This window comes from Chroicocephalus ridibundus, chromosome 6 (genome assembly GCF_963924245.1).
Source record: "Chroicocephalus ridibundus chromosome 6, bChrRid1.1, whole genome shotgun sequence".
In the NCBI taxonomy this organism is placed as follows: Eukaryota; Metazoa; Chordata; class Aves; order Charadriiformes; family Laridae; genus Chroicocephalus; species Chroicocephalus ridibundus.
Genome location: NC_086289.1, coordinates 16,288,059 through 16,307,254, shown reverse-complemented (window position 1 = coordinate 16,307,254; position 19,196 = coordinate 16,288,059). Strand labels below are relative to the sequence as shown.

Here is a 19,196-nt window from a genome sequence, read left to right as displayed (position 1 = left end):
CGACTCCTCCACTCTGCTGAGACCCTACCAGCCAGGAAGCCCCGTCCCAGTGCTCCTTTCACGAGGGACCCCATCATCCCTGGCAGAGAAGAGTTGACAGTCCCTGGCTCCACCACAGAACCAGCCAGGTCCCTCCTCTGGCCTCCTGTCCCCTCTTCTGCCATGGGGTGGGGGAGTCCCCAGAGTGCTGGCACCGGTGCATCTCGATGCCGTCCATGGCTCCGGGATCCCAGGGGGAACAAGTTCAGCTCGTCCCATGTCATGTCCCGCAGGGGGATGGGGGGCTGTGTCTGCCCTCACTCCCCCACCCTGCACCCCAGCAGGTAGGGAGGGAAAGCTGGGACGCAGGGACGGGGACTGCGAGGCGGGAGGCAAGCACGGGCGGATCCGGTTACAGGCAGCACGGGGCAGAGAGATAGGCAGAGAACAGCAATGCAGCAAAAAGGGCTTTTAGTGATAATTAATAATTAACATTTCTAATGATGTCCCGGCGACAGGAAGAGTCCAAGCAGGGACCCGGGGGCACTGCACACGGTGACAGGAGTGGCTGGGGACGGTGCGGGGACTGGGGAGGCTGTACAGAGCCAGGGACTGGGGTGGGAGAGAGCTGCAGGGGCGGGGGGATGGAGGCAGGGGCTGGGCACCCCTGGGGAACCCCGGGCTGGGCAGCACCCAGGGCCCAGCCTTCGTGCCCGGCTGCTGCCGAGGGTATGGGAAGCCCGTGATGAAGGGGAGGGGAAGATGAAACACACCTGGGGGTTGACCTGGCCTCTGTGATAAGATGATGCCTCGCCAGGGGTTCCAATGCTCAGCAAGCGCCTAAGAAGGACCTCACTGGCAGGAGGAGGGGATGAGGGAAGGGTCCAGCTCACGGAGAGCTGCTGGGATGGGTGGCAGTCCCCAAATCACTGCCAGCCCCGGTACAAAGAGCCCCTGGTTTGGGAGGTGTCCAGGCACCAGGGAGCAGCAGGCTGGCCCGGGGTGCAAGACCAGAGGAGGCAGGGGTCTGCAGGCAAAGCAGGAGGTCAGGCACAGCGGGACAGTAACAGGGAGGGGACGGCAGGGAAGAGAGGGATGGAGCAAGCAGCCGGCTGAGTGTGGGAGTCCATCGCTGTGAGCCACTGCACGATGGGCATGCAGTCGTGGGAGAGGCAGGAGCAATCCTAGGAGGAACCAGGAGAGGTATTTCTGGCACGGCCGGGGACTTGCTCGCGTCCCTGCATGGGCCCCGGGGGACCTGCCTGTGCTGGAGCCAGCCTGGGAGAGGAGCAGAGGCGTGACAGGGCTGCCAGGGGAGGCAGAGCCCGGGAGACCCGTGATGGGAGGACAGTGGCTCGTGCCCAGCACCGTGCAGGCAGCGGGGGAACGGAGCGCTCACTATAAATACATCAGCGGGGTAAACGCCAGGGAGGAGAAGAGCTATTTCAGCTAAAAGACAACGTTAGCACAGGAATGACTGGGGATGAATTATCCATGAATACATTTAGGGTGGAAATTAGACCCTCAGAGCGGGGAGGTCCCAGCACAGCCCCTCCAGAGAAGGAAGCAGTGCCAGGCAGGAGCCGGGGTTGGCTCGGCGGCTGAGGGATCCCGCAGCGTGCTGCGGTGACAGCGTGTCCCTTCTTCTAGTGTCAAAAAGCAGCAAGGGTGGCTGGTGCAGCCCTCCCGGCTGCTGCCCGGGCTGTGCTGGTGGGTGCAGCGTGCAGCAGCGTGCAGGGCAGCGTGCCCGGTGGGGTGCGTGCCCATCGTTGCGTCCGCATGTGAGTGCAGATATGTGTGTGTGTGTGTGCGCGTACCGGCTGTGCGCACATTTGGGCAGGGCATCGAGTGCTCGCACACCATCTGCGTGCACAGAGAGTGTGTGCAGACGGGGCGGCTGCACACAGACTCTTGCATGTGTGCGTGGAGGTGCATGTGAGTGCGCTGGCTGTGTGCGTGCTGTGCACCCAGCAGGCTGCGTGCAGGTGTCTCAGCCTTCATGATGCTCTAGAAAGAGGAACGGCAGCCCCAGTGAAGAACCTTGGAGGTTAGTGCCTACATTGTCAGCACTGCTCTGCTCACCTGCACCCGGTTTGTATTGCACCATCTGGAATTCGCTGGAGGGGACAGACTGGGTGCTCCACGAATCCAGCTGATCCTGAGTGGATTCCTGTCCTGCTGAGGGTCATCCAGCTCCCAGAGCAGTGCTGTCCCTGCAAGGACCATGGGGGTCACCTGTCCCTGCCACCCCACAGGTTCACCCTGGCTGGCCAGAGCACTTGGCACTGTCAGCAAACAGCCCTGTGCCACCCTTCCACCCATTGCAGTGCAAGCAAGGGGCAGACCAGTCCCCAGTGTCCCACTCCCTTCTCCCCATGGAGATCCTGGGCTGGCAGGTGAGCCACCAGGCACAGGGAATGCAGTGTGCCAGGGTTGTTGGCTGCAAGGGGGTCCCCACTCCCAGGGGGCTGGGTCAGCATGGATGGAGCAAGCACCCCAGGGAAAGCCAGGACACCTCCGGAAAGCTCTGAGGATGGGAAAGGGGGTCCTGGGTGTGTGAAGAGGTGGCTGGTGCTCACACTGTCCCCGGCTCAGCAGAAGAGCCTCCCCCAGCCTGCGTGCAGCCCTTGGTGGAGCGCAGCGGCTCCCTTCCCCCCGCAGCGTGTCTGCCTGCCTCTCGCTCTAATTTCCTGTGCATTGTCCCCACTGCCGCCACCACCGTCCCCTGCGCATCCCCTGTGCGCCGCACAGCCAGGCTCCCCGCGCCCCAGTGCCCTGCCTCACCGCCTCGCGAACATCCCCACGTAGGTCCCAGCTCCTTTCACTGATGCTCTGCGCTCCCCTCCGCAGCTCCTCGCAGAGACCCGTGTCCTGCACGGGGGTCCCTGCTCCACTGTGTGAGCAGAGGGGTAGGATGGAGGTGGCTGGGCCAGGTTGGGCCGGCACAGGGCACAGGGACCGATGCAGGGCTGTGGATTACAGTCACGGCAGTTGTGATCCTGATGTACCTGCTGGCTGCTCTTGTCCCACAGAGAAATGTCCCAGCCTGATGGGGTGGCAGCATCCATGGGAAGGGCACTGGGGGGCTCCAACAGGATGTATTGGGTAGCACCTTGCAGCCCCGCAAGTGGAAAATCACCCCGCTGGGTGCCAGCAGCGTGGGATGGGGACTGGAGCGTGCAAGGCCCTCCCAGCACGTATGCCCCGCATGCACGCAGCGCGCGTGTGCCCACGGGGTGTCCCGGTGTGAGCACATCCCCGCTGACACGGCGTGGGCACCTGCGGAGCTGCGTGTGTGCGCACCACGCTGCTTGTCCAGCTGTGCACACCATGCGTGCACACCTATGCGCGCACTGTACAGGTGCGTGGGTGCCGGTGGGTGCACACGCGTCCAGGGCCGGGCCCCGGTGTGCTGGCACGTCGGGTTCGCGGCCCCAGGGAGCCGGTGTGCCCAGCACCATTCGCAGTCTCGGCATGCTCGAGCTGGCTTCCTGCCGGCGCCTGTGTTCTGTACCTGCCAGTCACAGGGAGAGTGTTGGGAGGCGGCTGGCGGAGTTTGTGCTAATAATTACCCAGGTGGTTACTAAATCTGGGATGAGCTAACGACTCAGCAGAGCGGGTGCTTGCCCTGAGCGCACATGCATGTGCGAGGCTGCAGCCGGGCACCCGGGCTGTGGGACACCAACGGGCAGGCACAGGAGCGCAGCATTGCACATGTGTGACGCTCACGCCCAGCCCAGCCCCAGTGGGCATCCCAGTCGCCCCACAGTGAACATAGAGAGCAGAGGCGGTTTCTGCCCCACAGCAGTGCCCCACAGCGGGTTCCCTGTGCCCAGACACTGTCACACTGGCCGTGGGGACCCTGCAGCATGCAGCTGCGCAGCAAGCCCAGTGCTCAGACAGGCACCCTGCGAGAGCGGGTCATCGGAAATGAAATCAAAGGGTACTTGATGGTCGCATGGAAGCACCGTCGTCGGAGACAATCACTGGAACTGGAGAGCTCTTGAATCCAGCAAGGAGAGAAGAAGCGGGAGCAACAGGCAGAAGCTGTAGCCAGACACGTTCGAATGAGAAATAAGGGTTTTAGCAGGGCAGGTGATTAGCCACTTGAAGCAGCCCAAATGGCGTGGGCTCCTGCGGCTCCTGCTGTCTCCCATCATGTCTCTCCTGGTGTCTCACTGTCTCTCCTGGTGACTACAGCCCCAGGCTCTGTGCTGGGGCACCTGCAAACGTGCTCTGCTGAGGTGACCTGGTAGCCTTATGCCCTGCCAGTGCTGTCCCAGTCTCTGCCACAGCCACTTTCTGCATCCAGAGACACATGGAGAGCTCTGTGACCAGCCCCACAGCGGCCACGCAGGAGAAAGGCATGTCAGGGAAGGCAGACTTGCAGACTAAGTGTGATCCTGCCTGGACACATCCACTGGCTTCAGGATTTTGGGCAAATCAGTGCCTTGCCTGGCCTGAGATGAGGCCTTTCTGTCAGTTTGGACTGGCTGCCAGGGCAGAGCTACTCCTGGGGTCCCTGAAGAGGGAGGGTGGCAGCAGAGAGGTGGGTGACCTGCAGGGTGACGGCAGAGGGAGGGTGCTGAGCCCTCGGGGTGCGGCTGGGTGTTGCACTACAGGGGCTGCCCAGCTGCGCTCCCTTTCCCCCTCCCGTGCCCACAGTTGCATTGCTCTGTGGGGCAAACCCCCGCTGCACCGAGGCCGGGGCAGGTCCCTAGCCCTGCTCACCCCATCGCCCAAGCTGCCCTTGCAGAAGGTGGGGAGCCGTGCCCCCAGTGTCACCTCCTCGCCCCCCCCCCCCCCCCCATCCACGGGGTGACCGCGGGGTGCAGCTCCTCTCCTACGAGCCGGGAGCCCCCCGCGGCCAGGAGCTCCTTCGCCGCGGCTCCGGCTGCCCGGGAAGCGATGCTCCGCTCGTCCCGGAGCCCCCCCACCACTTCCAGCCCCGGCGGGCTCAGTGCCCGGGGCGATGCTCCCCAGCGGTTCCTCCCCCCCCCGCAGCATCCCTGCGATGGGGACAGTAAATCAGCGCGGCGCAGCCCCACCTCCGCGCTCTCCATTGGCAGCGGCCCCCCTCACCCCGCTCATTGGCGCTGCCGCCGCCGCCCGCCCCTACATAAGGCGCCGTTCGACCGGGCCAGCCCCGTCGGAAGCCGGGGGAGCGGCGGAACCGGAGCCGGGCGGTGCGGCGGGCGGCAAGGCGGGCGCTGCGGGATGCGCTCCCGCCGCCGCGGGGGCGCCGGGCAGCCCCCCTGGCCCGTGAGTAAGGGGGTGGTTTGCTGCTCCGTGAAGTTTTCCCGGGGATTCCCGGGCGGGGAGGGGGTGGCTGTCAACTCCGGCACGGTCACCGGCCCGGAAAGAAGTTGGTGGCGGGCGGAGCGGGGCTGTCCCCGCAGCGTGGAGGGGTATGCGGGGTGACAAGGCGGGAGGAAAGGGGATGATGGGCTGGGGGGGACGGGGCTCGGGAGGATGGAGTGGTGATGGGGGGTGTGGGCTGGAAGTGGGGGAGAGGCATCAGGGTGGCAAGACGCAAGGGACAGAGAGGGAGAACAGGCAGCTCCTCTTTCTAGGGACATTTGTGCTTGGTCGTGGCTGAGCCCACAGAGGGGCCGGGGGCTGCAGATAGAGGAGTCCATCCGTGTGTGTGCCTGCGTGGGAAGGGGCTGGTTGTGGGCTGGTGGGTCTGGGAGCAGGTGGCTGCAGCTGAGACCCCCAAGGACCTGGTGTCCCTTTGGGCTGAGCTCAGAGGCTAAGGTGACTGCTCGTCTCCACACTGCATTAGCTGCTGCTGGCTGAGCCCCAGCGTGCCAGGACCGGTGCTGAGGAGTCCTGCCTGGGAGGGGAGAGGGATGGGACAGCCAGCAGCTGGGGGCTTTGTGCCCGTCGGAAGCATCTGCGATGGGATGCATGCATAGGCCAGGGTCTGCGAGAGGGGTGTTGGAGGGAGCAGTGCTGAGCCCACGGTAGCGTGGAGCAGCCGGGGCAGCAGGTCCAGGGCTATGGGCTCTGACTGGAGCAGAGGCACTGCAGGGGCTGGGCTGCTTGGGGCTGAGGTGCTGTGGAGGGGACACTGCTGGCACCCCTGGGCAGCGCAGCTGCTGTGGGAGAGGGGCTGCAGCGTCTGCGGGACATCTACTCCCTGTCCTCTGCCCTGGCGGGTACAGCTGTGGCAGCCTGGGAATGGCAGGAACAGGAATATGATGTTACTGGGGCACATGCAGCATGATGTCATGGGCTGCTGTGATGTCACCTTGTTGTCACTGCTCTGGGGTGCTTTTTGGGGTGTCATGAGGCCCCTGCCGCACAATGTCAATGTGATGTTATAGCCAGCTCCAGTAATGGAGGTGGCTGCGGCCCGGGATGGGATGTCACTGCAGTGGTGGAGCATGACATCACTGGGGTGCGTAGTGTGGTGGGCGGCGATGTCACGGTGGCATGCGGGATGGGGTGGCTGCACAGACAGCCAGCTCCCACCCTCCACATGATGTGGGCCAAGGGCTGGGGATGCGCATGTGGGTGCATAAGAAGCTCTGGGGACAGTATTTCCCCACCTGCCATGAGGGGTCTGGGGCACTGCCTGCCCCATGGCTCGCTTCCCAGTCCCAACCCATCCTCCCCACAGGGCATTGCCAGCTGCAGCCATGCACAGGGACAGATGAGCCCTACAAGGTGCATCCCTGCCATGGGGCCAGCACCCTGTCCCTGCGCTGCCTGGCTGCACCCTGCACAGGTGCCCATCGCACACCCTGCCTTGTTCCCATCCTTCTGCTGACTCTACCCCTGCCTGGCCCCTTGGCTTCATGTCACCAGCTTATCCGCACTGAGCACCCTGGGGTGACCGCAGTTCCTGGGGTGACCTTGCCACCAGATGCTACGACACAAGCCAGGACGTGGCTCTGCTTGGACAAGAGAGGCTGAGCTCTGCCCTGCGTACAAACAGGACCCCGCAGCCTCAAACCTCAGGTGGAGCTTCACGCTGGGGCCTTGGTGCTATCAGCAGCATGCTGGGAACCACAAGGCCTTTCCCATCCGTCATGCAGAGCCTGAGCCTCCCTCCCGCCTCCCAAAACAGCCTGGCTCTGGGCCGTGCATCCCTTCCCCATGGCACCAAGCACCGGATCTGCTGGGAAAAGCCTTTTGTCTCCAATCAGGAACATTGTTTCCTCCTGGAAAGGCTCCATCCAGCCTGGAGGGATTTTGGCTGCAGCTGGATGGGGTGGGGGGGTACCTGGGGAACGGGCCAAGCTGCGGGGAGCAGGAGATGGAAGGAAGGCAGAGCAAGAACAGTCCTGCTGGTGGCCTGGGGCCAGCCACCCATTGCCTGGCTGTGGCCAGGGGTGAGGGGACACCACTCTGCATCGGCTGGGGCTCACGTTGTAGCCCTGCACCCATACGTCCACATGTGGGTGGCTCTCCCCCACGCTTACTTCAGTGAGCCCAGTGTGGGGCTGTGGAAAAGGCTCTCCCTCCCTCGCTGCCTGGCAATGCAGAGTGACACCCAGGGCCTGTCCCATCTCTGTGCAACCCAATGAAACCCCATTCGCCATCACATGTGGCTTGCATCGGGCACCTGCACCAGGGAAAGACCCAAGCTCCTGCCCCTGGAGAGCTGCTCTGGACAGGATGGCAGGGTGACAGGCACAGTGCTTCGAGCCCGCCTGGGTGGTGGAGAGCACGGTGCCAGAGGGGGTCTGGCTGCGCCTGGGTCTGTGGGAGGATGCGGGTCATGCTAGGGAGGGGACGGGAGCCGCACAGAGTAGTGTTGGACACACACAAATCCACCCTTGCAGCCGCACCTGAGGAGCAGATGGGATTGGAGAGGGAAGGGGAGCAGGGCCTGGGCAGTGCGAGGCAGGGCTCTGGGTGTGCTGAGCAGTGGGATTCAAGGTCTCCTTTGCAGCTGGAGGACAGTCCCTTCCTGCCCAGCCAGGTGGGCAAGAAAGCTATTTGCTTGTGGCAGGGGAATCCTTGGCCCCCCAAAGGCCCTTGGGACCATTCCCATCCCCAGGGGAGGCACAGCAGGCTGCTCCCGCAGCCCGGTGGATCTGCCAGGATCTAAACCATCAGACCGCTTCCCTTCTCCAAGCCAGGCATGTGTGGCACCACACAGCTGCCACAGCTTCCTTTGCTCGCTGGCAGGATCCACAGCATGGGGACCAGCTGGCAGCGGGGCCATTCTCCCCTATCCCCATGACGGTGCTGGGGGCTGTTCCTGGCTCCCCAGGAAGCAGGGGCAGCCCTTCCCAGGGGGATGGCATGGCCACATGGAGCAGTAACCCCTGCCTTGGTGGCCGGGTTCCCCAGCCATCCCTCCAGGCTGCGAGAGTGGGACAGGATGCTCTTGCTCCCAGCAGGAGCACTGGCACATGGGGTCGTGCCCACAGCCCAGGGACACACAGCTCAGTGCTGGACTTTCCCCCTCTGGAGGGGACCGCCTGGCCTATGGCAAGGGCTGGCCGGCCTAAGTGCCACCTTGCTCGTCACCCGTGTTACAGCCAGGTCAGAGCCAGCTCCAAAATCTCCGCAGCCTTGCCAGCAGTGCTGGCAGGCACCATCGTCCGCAGTCCAGGTTAATTGAGCCTCTTCTCCCAGTCTCCTGTTCCTCCCAGCATCTCCTTCCCGTGACCACGTCCCTGTGCAGACACCTTCCCCAGCTGGCTTGGGAGGAGCTCACCCTGCAGAGCCCCCGGGAGAGCCAGTGCCAGCAGAGTGGAGAAACTGAGGCATGCAGGAGTCACCTGGCAGAGTATCCCCATGTTCTCTCCATGGCCTTCTCCAGCTCGGGAGGGATAAGCTCCCCAGCCAGGTGACCACCTGCTTCCTCTGGCCCTGCCAAGGGAGCAGGGATTGCCATCATGACTTGCCAGGAGCCTGGGTGCTGGCAGCCCCTTGGGGCAGGGCGAGCTGGGGCTGAGCCCAGCTTCGTCAGCACCCCACAGCCCTCCTGCCGCCTCCTGGGTCCCTCCCATGGGATGGGCTCCCACAGCCCTGCTCCTGCTCAGCCTTGGCTCCTAGCTCGCTGGGGTACGGTCCTGTCCCAAGGAAGCCCTGAGGGTGAGCTGCAGCCAGGAGGGTCCGTGCGTGGGGGTGCCAGAGCTGTGACAGCACCCAAGCGTCTGGGGGATGGTGGGGTGGCACAAGCTGGGATGGGTGGCAAAGGGTGGAAAGAGAGCATCTCCTGTGCAAGGGCGGTGGGGACGCTCGGGCACCGTGGACCAGGGTCCCCTCCTGGAGCTGACTGGATGCAGGTCTCTCCCAGGTGCCCAGGATGCTGGCGCTGTGGCTGCTGTCCCTGGCCTGGCTCAGCGAGGGCTCCCAGCGCAGCGAGCCCATGTTCACGGCCATCACCCACCGCCTCCTCCCACCTGACTATGACAGCAACCCCACACAGCTCAACTACGGCGTGGCTGTCACCGACCTGGATGCCGACGGTGACTTCGAGATCGTGGTGGCGGGGTGAGTGGTGTACCCAGTGCCTGGGTGACAGCGGGACCTGGTGGCCCTGCAGGGCCTGGAGGTCTTCATTCCTCCACGCGCATGTGGCTGGCTGAGGGGGTGTGCACAAAGGTGGTGGGCTGGGGGTCTGCATACACCCGCATAGGGTGTTGACGCCAGCCGGGCGCCTGCGTGGGGCCACGTGGGTGCCCCCATCCCGGGGCCAGGTCCCCCCTCTGCGGGGCGGTGGCAGCTGCCCAGTGGCCAGGGTCCACCCTGCAGTGCAGAGCCAGTGTGTCCCCAAGCCGGCTCGGCTCCGCTGACAGGACTCAGCGCTCTCCGGAGATTCGGTTAATTGGCTGGAGGTTTTTTATAGCCCTTTATTGGAGTGATGGCTCGGAAGGGCAGGCAGGAGGCAGGGAGCCGTGCACTGCCAGCGCCCGAGCCGGGCTGGACATGGAGCAGCTGCTGCCAGCAGGTCCAGCCCTGGCTGGGGGCAGTGGGGACAATGGCACAGCCTCTGTGTGTGTGTGCTGGCACAGCTGTGGGCTGCCAGCACAGTGTGTCTGTGTACACACTGCCGCGTTCACCCCCAAGGGAGGCTTGCACACGTGGGTGTGCTCACCTGGAGGGGACCCCTCACCCCCACAGAACCCAGCTGGGGGGGCTGCAGGAGCCAGGGCACCATGGTGGCAGGCAGAGTCCAGCCCTGCCACCGCTCTGAGCATCAGCCTGGGGGACCAAGCCACGGGACCACCAGGGACCCCCTGAGGGGCCCAGGCCACCACTCCCAGCCGAGCTGAGCCAAGCAGCCAGCTGGGGTTTTGTAAGCGGCCACGGTGCCCGTTGTATAACTTGTTTACTGGTGCACGGGGCAGGAGCAGGCGGGGAGCCTGTGGGGAGCAGCGTGCCGAGAGGATTTGCCTTGTGTGCCGGTTTCCCTGCCCTGGGAAAGAGCTGCAAGCAGGAACCTGTGCCCCATCCTGCCCTGCTGGCCACCTACTTGGCACTGCCCTGTGGTACCCAGGCCAGGTAGACATGGAATGCCCGACATGGGCTGGAACAGGTCCAGGCTGAGCCCTCCCCACTGGCAGCCAGGAGCCAGCCCCAAGTTCGGGTGCTGAGGGCAGCCCAGGGTCCCTGACCTCCAGGGACCACACAGGTCCCTGCTGTGCCCATTATGGGGAAAATCTGATGTCGCACCCAGTGTCCCCCCAGGCATGGGGGCTTTCATCCTGTCCCCAAGCCTTGAGGAGCCATCACCCCTGCTCGCACCCACAGGTACAATGGCCCCAACCTGGTGCTCAAGTATGACAAGGCACGGGGACGGCTGGTGAACTTGGCGGAGGACGAGCGGGGCTCCCCGTACTACGCGCTGCGGGACCGGCAGGGCAACGCCATCGGCGTGACAGCCTGCGACATCGACGGGGATGGCCGCGAGGAGGTCTACTTCCTCAACACCAACAACGCCTTCTCCGGTGAGCCCCGCCGGCGGCTGTGCCCCGAGGCCCGGGTGCCGGGGGAGCTCCCGGCATGGCCGCCTGCGACCTTCGGCGCGTGAGGGATGTGTGCGGGCTGGAGTTAATTTCTCAGTTGAGTGGCTCCATTGATTGATGGCAGCGCAGGCGGGACGCTGAGCCCAGCCAGCCGCCGAGTCAGCACTTCCAGCTGCCCATCGCCCTCCCCGCGGCACCCCAATTGGGACGGCAACTTCCCCGACACCCCCAGGGCTGCCCTGCCACAGGGACCCTGTGCTGTAAATCCCGCCCTGAGGCAGCTCTGTCCCTCCGTGCCATGATTCCTCTGTGCCCGCTGGACCAAGCCAGGTCTAATCCTGCCCTGACGGTGCTGTCCCAGTTCCCGGGATGTCTGTCATGGGGAGGAGACCCGCATGCCCCAGCCCGGCACCGGGCATCCCCGGAGCTCCCTGGGTCAGTGTTCCAGCCCAGCTCTGTGTCCCTGTCCCACCGCCCTGACCTCCACGCGGTGGATCTGTCTTCCTGACGCTCCTAATTACCCGGGCTGGCGGTGACCGCCAGCACACCTGTCCCTAAATCAGGCGCTGCCATCGGCGCTGTCACGGGCAGCGCGGCTCGCTGCCTGTGCCTGGCACCGCATCGATTTTTTACCTTCCTGGGGATGATCTACGGGGCTGTGCCCCATTGGGACACATTTTACCTTAATGAGTTGATTCTTCTGCATGTCTCCTGGTGGCTCTTAAGGGTCACAGGGGCTCTTGCAGCGGCAGCTTGGCCCCGTGGCACTGCTGGGGGCTGTGGGGGACAGAGCAGGGGTCTGGGATGCTCTGGAAAAAGGGTGCCCCTTCCACAGCCTCCCCTTGCCACAGGGCACCCTCCTTGGGACAAGGCGGGATGCTGCAGCCCCCTGACCTGTGTCGTCCCCCCCCGCCCAGGCATGGCCACCTACACAGACAAGCTCTTCAAGCTCCGCAACGGGCGCTGGGAGGACCTCCTGAGCGACGAGGTGAACCGGGATGTGGCCAGCCGCTTTGCCGGGCGCTCCGTCGCCTGCGTGGACCGGACGGTGAGCAGGCAGGGCATGGTGTGCCGGGGGCATCCCTGCTCCTTTCCCACCCCTCCATGCCCCTCCAATCCTCCCCTGTGGGGCCCCAGGGACCTTTCCCCTCCCCTGGGCACCAGCCCCATCCCACTCCCTGCTGGGGCTGGGGGGTGCTTCCCAGCAGCCCCTGGCTGTCAGGGCTGGGAGCCCCCCCGGCTGTGGGGACTGCGGGCGCCTGTCCACACGGTTGCCGCCAGCTGATAAACGTGCCTGTCGAGGTGATTTATGTTCCTGTCACCTGCTCTTTCTTCTTCCTCCTCCCCCAGTGGTTTGTTTCCAAACGATTATCACTAAATCAGGGTCCAGCTGCTGCATGGGACAAGGGGGGTGGTGGGGATGTGGTGGACCTGGCACATTGGGGATGCTGGGAGGGGGGGTGGGCAGGATGCTCTGTGCCAGCACCCTGAGCCTGGGGACCACAGAGGCACATCCCCAGGACACCACTCCCAGGGTGCTTTTCACCATGGGCTTTGCAGAGCTCTTGCTCAGCACGTGGTAGCAGTGCCTGGTCCCATGGAGCCATGAGAGCATCCAGCCCCACGGCAGGGATCCCGTGGTCCCCATGGAGTCGGGTTTTGGGTGGGTGGGTGCTGAGGAGGTGCCGCCGGCCGCAGGGCTCCGGCAGGTACTCCATCTACATCGCCAACTACGCCAGCGGCAACGTGGGCCCCCACGCCCTGATCGAGATGGACGTGGCTGCCAGCGACCCTGCCCGCGGCGTCGTGGTGCTGGTGGACGTGGCCGCCCAGGCTGGCGTCAACAAGTACACAGGTACCCGGCTGCTGTGGCCCCACGGAGGGGACGGGGCACCGCTGGGCATGGCGAGTGTGGGACCCCATTCCAGGCAGTGGCCCACGCCACGCTTTAGGCTGCCGGACTGCCCCATCTAGTGGCAGACCCACGGCCCGTGGAAGGGACCAGGGCCACGAGATGCTTGCCCAGGACCCCTGTACCCACCATCACCCTGGCTGATCCCTCCGGAGCCCACAACATCTGCAGGGCTGGCGGCATGGCAGGGGGACGTGGACACAAAGGCAGGGCAGCAGGGAACATGCCAGCCTGCGCCCCATGCTGCCCCACCACTGTGGGGACTGCCGCCATGCCCAGTCTCCCCAGCAGTAAATTGTCACTAATTAGGAGTATTGTCACCATGGCGATGGCAGTGATTAGAGTTGGAAGTGACACAAGCGGCTGCCAGGCCCAATTAGCTACTGATGAGAGGGACTGAGGGAGGGAGGTGGGTGAGGGAGGCATGCCGGGGGTCCCAAGAGCACCGGGTGGGCATGGGGGGGGCATGAACACCCCCCCCCACCCCGGGGCAGGGTGCCAGCAGCCCCCTCACCCCAGGGCTGCTGTCCCCAGGGGGCCGTGGGGTGGCCGTGGGCCCCATCCTGAGCGACAGCGCCTCCGACATATTCTGCGGTAACGAGAACAGCCCCAATTTCCTCTTCCACAACCGGGGGGACGGGACATACCGGGACGTCGCAGCTGCCGTGGGTGAGTAGGGGGAGCAGGGGGGAGGACCCAGGTGTCGGGGTGTCCAGGGCAGGGATGGCTCTGCCTGCCCCTGCCTGCCTGGGCGGGCTGAGCAGAGGGTGGGGGGACAGCCCTGGGGGCACAGAGCCCCACTGACTGCTGGGGGTTGCTGAGGTGCACCAGGGCACTCATCAGGGCAGGGATGCAGCCCTGTGTGGGGAGGACCTGCCGGGGGGACCACGGGGCATATCCTGGGAGGCATCCCAGGGAGACGGAGGCAGGGAGGGGGTCCCATCTCCCCCCGTTCCCTTGCGGCTCCCCAGGGCTGGATGACCCCTACCAGCACGGACGTGGCGTGGCGCTGGCTGACTTCAACCGTGACGGCCGGGTGGACATCGTCTACGGCAACTGGAACGGGCCGCACCGCCTCTACCTGCAGAGCGGGGCCCCTGGGCGCGTCCGATTCCGGGTGAGGGCTGGGAACGGGACCCCCCCACTGCTGGGTCTGTGGACGACCATCAGGGTGCTGTGAAGCACCCTGTGAAGCAAATGTGGGTGAAGCCCGGTGTCCCGCTCCCCGTACCCGTTGTCACCCTGTGCCCATCCCTTGCGCAGGACATCGCCACCCCCAAGTTCTCCATGCCGTCCCCCGTCCGCACCGTCATCGCAGCCGACTTCGACAACGACCAAGAGCTGGAGGTTTTCTTCAATAACATCGCCTACCGCGGCTCCTCCGCCAACCGCCTCTTCCGGTAGGAGCACAGCGGGTATCAGGGGGGCCGAGCAGCTCTTGCGGCACAGCCAGGCTCACGGGGCTCCTCTCCAGCAGTGCCACTGCTGGGGCTCGGCTAATAAAGGCACCGTGACTGAGCCCTTCCCAGCATCATTACCAGCCACTGCGATCGTGCCTGCAGCAGCCCCCGGGGTCCCCAGCACCGCTGATTAGCAGCCGTGTGGAAGCTTGTTTGTGGCTCCTGTTGATCGTGGGGGTCAATTCCTCATTACCGCTGCGTGACACCTCCTCACCCGCCATGCAGGGTGGTGGGAGTTGGTTGTCCCCGCCTGGTGCTGGCACCTGTGGGTGGGTGGGGGGTAGTGGTGTGGTGGGGAGGACCTGGGGGGAGGGTATCCAGTCCCAGAGGGTTGCGGCAGTGTTCGGAGATGGCAGTGCTGCTCCACAGTTCAGTCCCACAAGAGCCAGGCTCTCACAACATCCCTGTCACCCCTCCATGGAGCAGGGATGTGAGGTGCCAACAGGCAGGGGCCAGTCCCGTCCCCTATCCACCCTGCAAAGCCACCAGCATCACCACCAGGGCTGTAACCTCTCTGCAAAGCTGCTCAAGGGGGACAGGGAGCTGCCGGGGGCCGCAAGGGCTGACACTAACATCCTGTCCGTGCTCCGCAGGCTCATCCGCAGGGAGCACTCGGACCCCATTGTGGAAGAGCTGAATCCGGGGGATGCGCTGGAGCCAGAGGGTCGGGGCACGGGTGAGCCCCCTCACTCCTGGCAGGGGCAGCCTGTGCCGGGGGTGTACCACAGCACCACCTGGCACGCTCTGTGCCTGGGGATGCCACATGCCCAGCTTGGTCACCTGCCTGCTCACCACCAGCTCACTGGAGCCCCCATGACCCAGCAGTGTCCCTGTGGTTTCTCTCTCCACCTGTACACAGCTCAGGGTGCCATCTCTTGTTTCCAGGGCTTTGGTCTTGGGGAGCTTCTTCCACTGTTCAAAGCTAGCCTCTGTGTTTGGGAGTGGACCAGGCAGCCTCCTGTGTCTCACAGCCCCCCAGGCACTGCCTGCCCCTGTTCCCCCACTGCCGGGGGAGCTGACCCACCTGATTGCAGGGTGTCACCCATCTGCCTCCACTGGGGTCACTCCATCATCCCTACTGCCCCCGCATCACTGTGAGTGCTGCTGCCGGCACTGGCAGCAGAGTCTACTGCTTAAAGACATGGGGCCAGACCCCAGACATGACCTGATCCTGTCCTTGCAGGGGGTGCAGTGACGGATTTCGACGGTGATGGGATGCTGGACCTGATCCTGTCCCATGGCGAGTCCATGGCACAGCCAATCTCCATCTTCAAGGGCACTCAGGTGAGTCAAGCAGAGGATCCTCACGTTGTCCCCATTCCTTCTGCCTCTCCGGGCTCAGTATCCCTGCTCCCTCCCAGGGCACCAGCAACAACTGGCTGCGTGTCATCCCCCGCACCCGTTTCGGGGCCTTTGCTCGGGGGGCCAAGGTGGTGCTGTTCACGCGGCGCAGCGGGGCCCACCTGCGCATCATCGATGGTGGATCAGGGTACCTCTGCGAGATGGAGCCCGTGGCGCACTTCGGACTGGGTGAGCCAGGGGGGCTACCTCCACCCCCAGCCATCCCCAGCACCCCACTTGATGGGCTCTTGAGCCCTGCACCCCCTACCAACCAGGGGCCACCTCTGTCACCTTGGTGGCCACCTGATGATAGTCATCCATGCCCATCGCCCTGGGCGTGGTGGGCTCCAGGGGAAGCTGCAGGCAGGGTGCCCAGCCACGGCAGCCCTGCTGCAAGGAGCACCTACTCCTTCCCCACACCCTGCCTGCTGCTTTGCCCAGGCACTGGGGCTTCCCCTGCCCATTAACCGTCCATGGCTCAGCGTGGCCAGCGGCCAAGCCCACAGGGGTGTCCCTGATGGCTGGCAGGGCAGCCCATCGTTCCCACATGCACCCCTTGGGCTGCATCCCTGTGCATGGGCTGTCACCACGGGCACCTGCGTCCCGGATCAGGGAGCAAGGGGAGGCTTTGCCCCTCCATCCCTACCACCCCCCCACCTCCTTTCAGCCCCTGCCCGCCCCGGAGACCCCCCCTCTGACAGGCTGCCCGCCTGCAGGGCGCGACGAAGCCAGCAGCCTGGAGGTGACCTGGCCGGATGGCCGCGTCGTGGTGCGAGCTGTGGCCAGCAGTGAGACTAACTCTGTCCTGGAGGTCCCCTACCCTCTGGATGTGGAGGAGCCACTCATGCCTGCCCCGCTGGAGGTGAGGGACAGGTGGGGGCACAGGGCAGGAGGCTTTGGGGGGCAGGAATGAGGGGCTGGGCTCTGCTGGCTCGATGGCTGCCCAGGGCTGATTCCTCCCCATCCCGGCGGTCTCTGCTTCTCCCCAAATGCAGTGCGGGCAGGGATTCTCCCAGCACGAGAACGGACGCTGTGTAGGTGAGTGCCTGCACCTTGGATGCTGTGGCACGTCCCCCTGGGCGCAGCTGGGGGCAGCAGCCAGGGAGGAGGCTGGGTGTGCAGGCAGGGCTGCTACCTGGCTCAGTGCAGGGTACAACTGCCTGCCCGGCACAGGGTGTGGGATTGGGGGCAGTGGCACGGCTCCGGAGGGGACCCATGGTGTCACGGGGAGGGGGTAGAGTGCTGTGCTGGGGGTGGGAGGCATGGCAGGCATGTGACAGGCGTTGCGCTAGAGCCACAAGTGATGGAGGGGCAACGGGGATGTGACAGTGGCCATGCCATCAGCCTCCCGAGCAGAGGCATGGCTTGTGCATGGCTACCTCTGGGGGGAGGTCATTCGGCATGTGCGGGGGAAACTGGAGGGGCCATGGCCAGCAGCCCTAAGCTCCCAGCCCGTGCATCCCACCAAGGCCTCTCTGCCCGCAGACATGGACGAGTGCACCGAGTTCCCCTTCGTCTGTCCCCGGGACAAACCCGTCTGCATCAACACCTACGGCGGGTACCGGTGCCGCAGCAACAAGCGCTGCAGCCGGGGCTTCGAGCCCAACGAGGACGGCACGGCTTGCGTGGGTGAGTGACGGCGGGGATGCCCTGACCCTGTGCAGCCCCGAAGCACCTCCCTGGGATGCTGTTGCACCCCTGCCACCCAAGGCCTGGCCGTATCCCGCAAGCTGCCACGCAGCTGTCCAGCCCCTTGCGCCCTGGCTCTGTATCTGTTCATCCTGCGCCTCCTGCTGAGCCCCCACTGACTCCCCTTCTCTCTCTCTCTCTCTCTCTCTCTTTCTCTCTCTTTTTCTTTCTTGCTCCTTCTCTGTGCAGCTCAAGTGGCCTTTTTTGGGGGATATCCCTCCGTCGGGAGCTGGCCTGGGCCCCCCCTTGGTGCCCTCCTCCCTCTAGTCCTTGGACTCTGCCTTTGCCTCTATGCACTTTAACCCCTGCCCGTAACATGCCAGAGCAGCCTTGGCGGAAGGACCGGCCGGTCTCTGCCTGTCTCTCTCTTTCTCTTTCTCTCTCTCTCTCCATGTCGAACCACCCTGGAAGTGCCGGCTGTGCCCTGCCGGGGCGGCCGGCGGTGGGACGGGCACGGAGCCTGGCTGCCCGGCCGTGGCGGGGGCTTGCCCCTTGCTCCATGTCTGGGAAAGCAGCCCCCGGGGCAGCGCCCCTTCGCTGGCACCTCCCCACCCCGTCGCTTGCTCCGTCGCCTCGATACCGTACCGTGTGCCTGCTGGTTTGGCCTGCGACGTGTGTGCTTCGCCTGCCCCCTCCTCGGTGGTGGGGACCCCCCTTCCTTGGTGAAGGGGACCGCCCCCCCCCAGCCCCAGCAGAGGAGGGTCCCCCCAAGTCCTGCGGGGAAAGGACCCTCCTGGTCTATTTTTTAATGTATTGACCCCACTGTTTGGAGTCGGACCCTGCTCAGTCTTCCAACCCCTCTCCTGGAGAACCCTGTCCTCCCCCAATAAACTATATCCTGTCTATTAGCCTGGCCTGCTGAGCTGTGTGGGGCAGAGCTGTGCCCGTGCTTCTGCCAACCCTGCCCTGGAGCTGCACGGGGAAGCGGGGGCCGGGTGGGGAGCAGCCTCAGCATCCCCCAACTCCCCATGCCGTGGGGTCAGGAGCTAGTTGGAGGGTGCACAGCGGCCCCATGCAGCTCTGCCCGTGCCTATCCCTGGTCCCAGCCACAGGAGCACAGCCAGATGTGCAGCACTGGGGGGGATGGATGGGGTGTAGCAGGCTGGGGCTGTGCTGCCTTCTTGCCATGTGTTATAACCCCATGCCACTCTCTTCCCCACCACCAGACATCAACGAGTGTGCCCAGGGCTTGCACAACTGCAGTCAGCTCTGCACCAACACCCCCGGGGCACACACCTGCCATTGTCGCCCGGGCTTCCGTCCCCTTGATCCCACTGCCAGCCAGTGCCTGGGTGAGTACCTGCAGGCAGCGGGGCCGGCAGCCAGTGGCACTCACCTGCCCGCCCCTGCCAGGTGCAGCCGTGCTGCCCTGGGAGCAGGGATGCTGTTTCCTGGGGTGCCCTGTTGTGCTCACAGCCCTGGTCCCGGCCAACCCAAAACACGGCGGGGCTGTGGCTGTGGCTGTGCAGGAGTTGGTGAAGTGAGGAGGCATCTGCCACCTGACAGCCTCGGGGACAAGCAGTGGCAGGACCACAGCTGCGTGGGTGCAGGCATTGGAGATGCGTTCATATCCCAGCTTCACGAGCTGCCCCCACCCTGCCCCATGTCCCTTCCATCCCCTGTCCTGCCCGTGCCACATGACGACCGTGCCCTTTGTGCAGCTCTGACCCTCTCCCCTTCTCTTCCAGACATAGACGAGTGCCAGGCACAGCCCGGCCCCTGCGACCACATCTGCCACAACAGCCACGGCTCCTTCCACTGCCACTGCCGCCATGGCTTCTCCCTGGGGGCAGGCGGGCGCTGCCAGCGCAACTAGCCTGACCTGGCACAGCCAGGTGCCCCCTGCTCGCCCCCAGCCCCATGCTGGTTGCACCCGATGCC

The 19,196-nt window shown here is 65.0% G+C and overlaps 1 protein-coding gene across 2 annotated transcripts; it reads left to right on the top strand.

Moving 5' to 3' along the window:
* The first annotated feature begins 5,133 nt into the window (after window positions 1–5,133).
* CRTAC1 (cartilage acidic protein 1) lies at window positions 5,134–19,159 on the top strand. Of its 2 annotated transcripts, XM_063339486.1 has the most exons (16): window positions 5,134–5,241; window positions 9,242–9,438; window positions 10,699–10,895; window positions 11,831–11,961; window positions 12,612–12,768; window positions 13,360–13,494; window positions 13,797–13,942; window positions 14,089–14,225; window positions 14,879–14,961; window positions 15,469–15,569; window positions 15,647–15,815; window positions 16,343–16,488; window positions 16,622–16,664; window positions 17,112–17,255; window positions 18,482–18,607; window positions 19,004–19,159. In XM_063339486.1, the coding sequence occupies exons 1-16, from the start codon at window positions 5,197–5,199 to the stop codon at window positions 19,129–19,131; spliced, it is 2,085 nt and encodes a 694-aa protein (XP_063195556.1). In that variant the 5' UTR covers window positions 5,134–5,196; the 3' UTR covers window positions 19,132–19,159. The 2 variants fall into 2 exon arrangements, with proteins under 2 accessions (XP_063195556.1, XP_063195555.1); XM_063339485.1 differs by lacking the exons at window positions 18,482–18,607; window positions 19,004–19,159 and adding an exon at window positions 17,505–18,163.
* The last annotated feature ends 37 nt before the right edge of the window (window positions 19,160–19,196 follow it).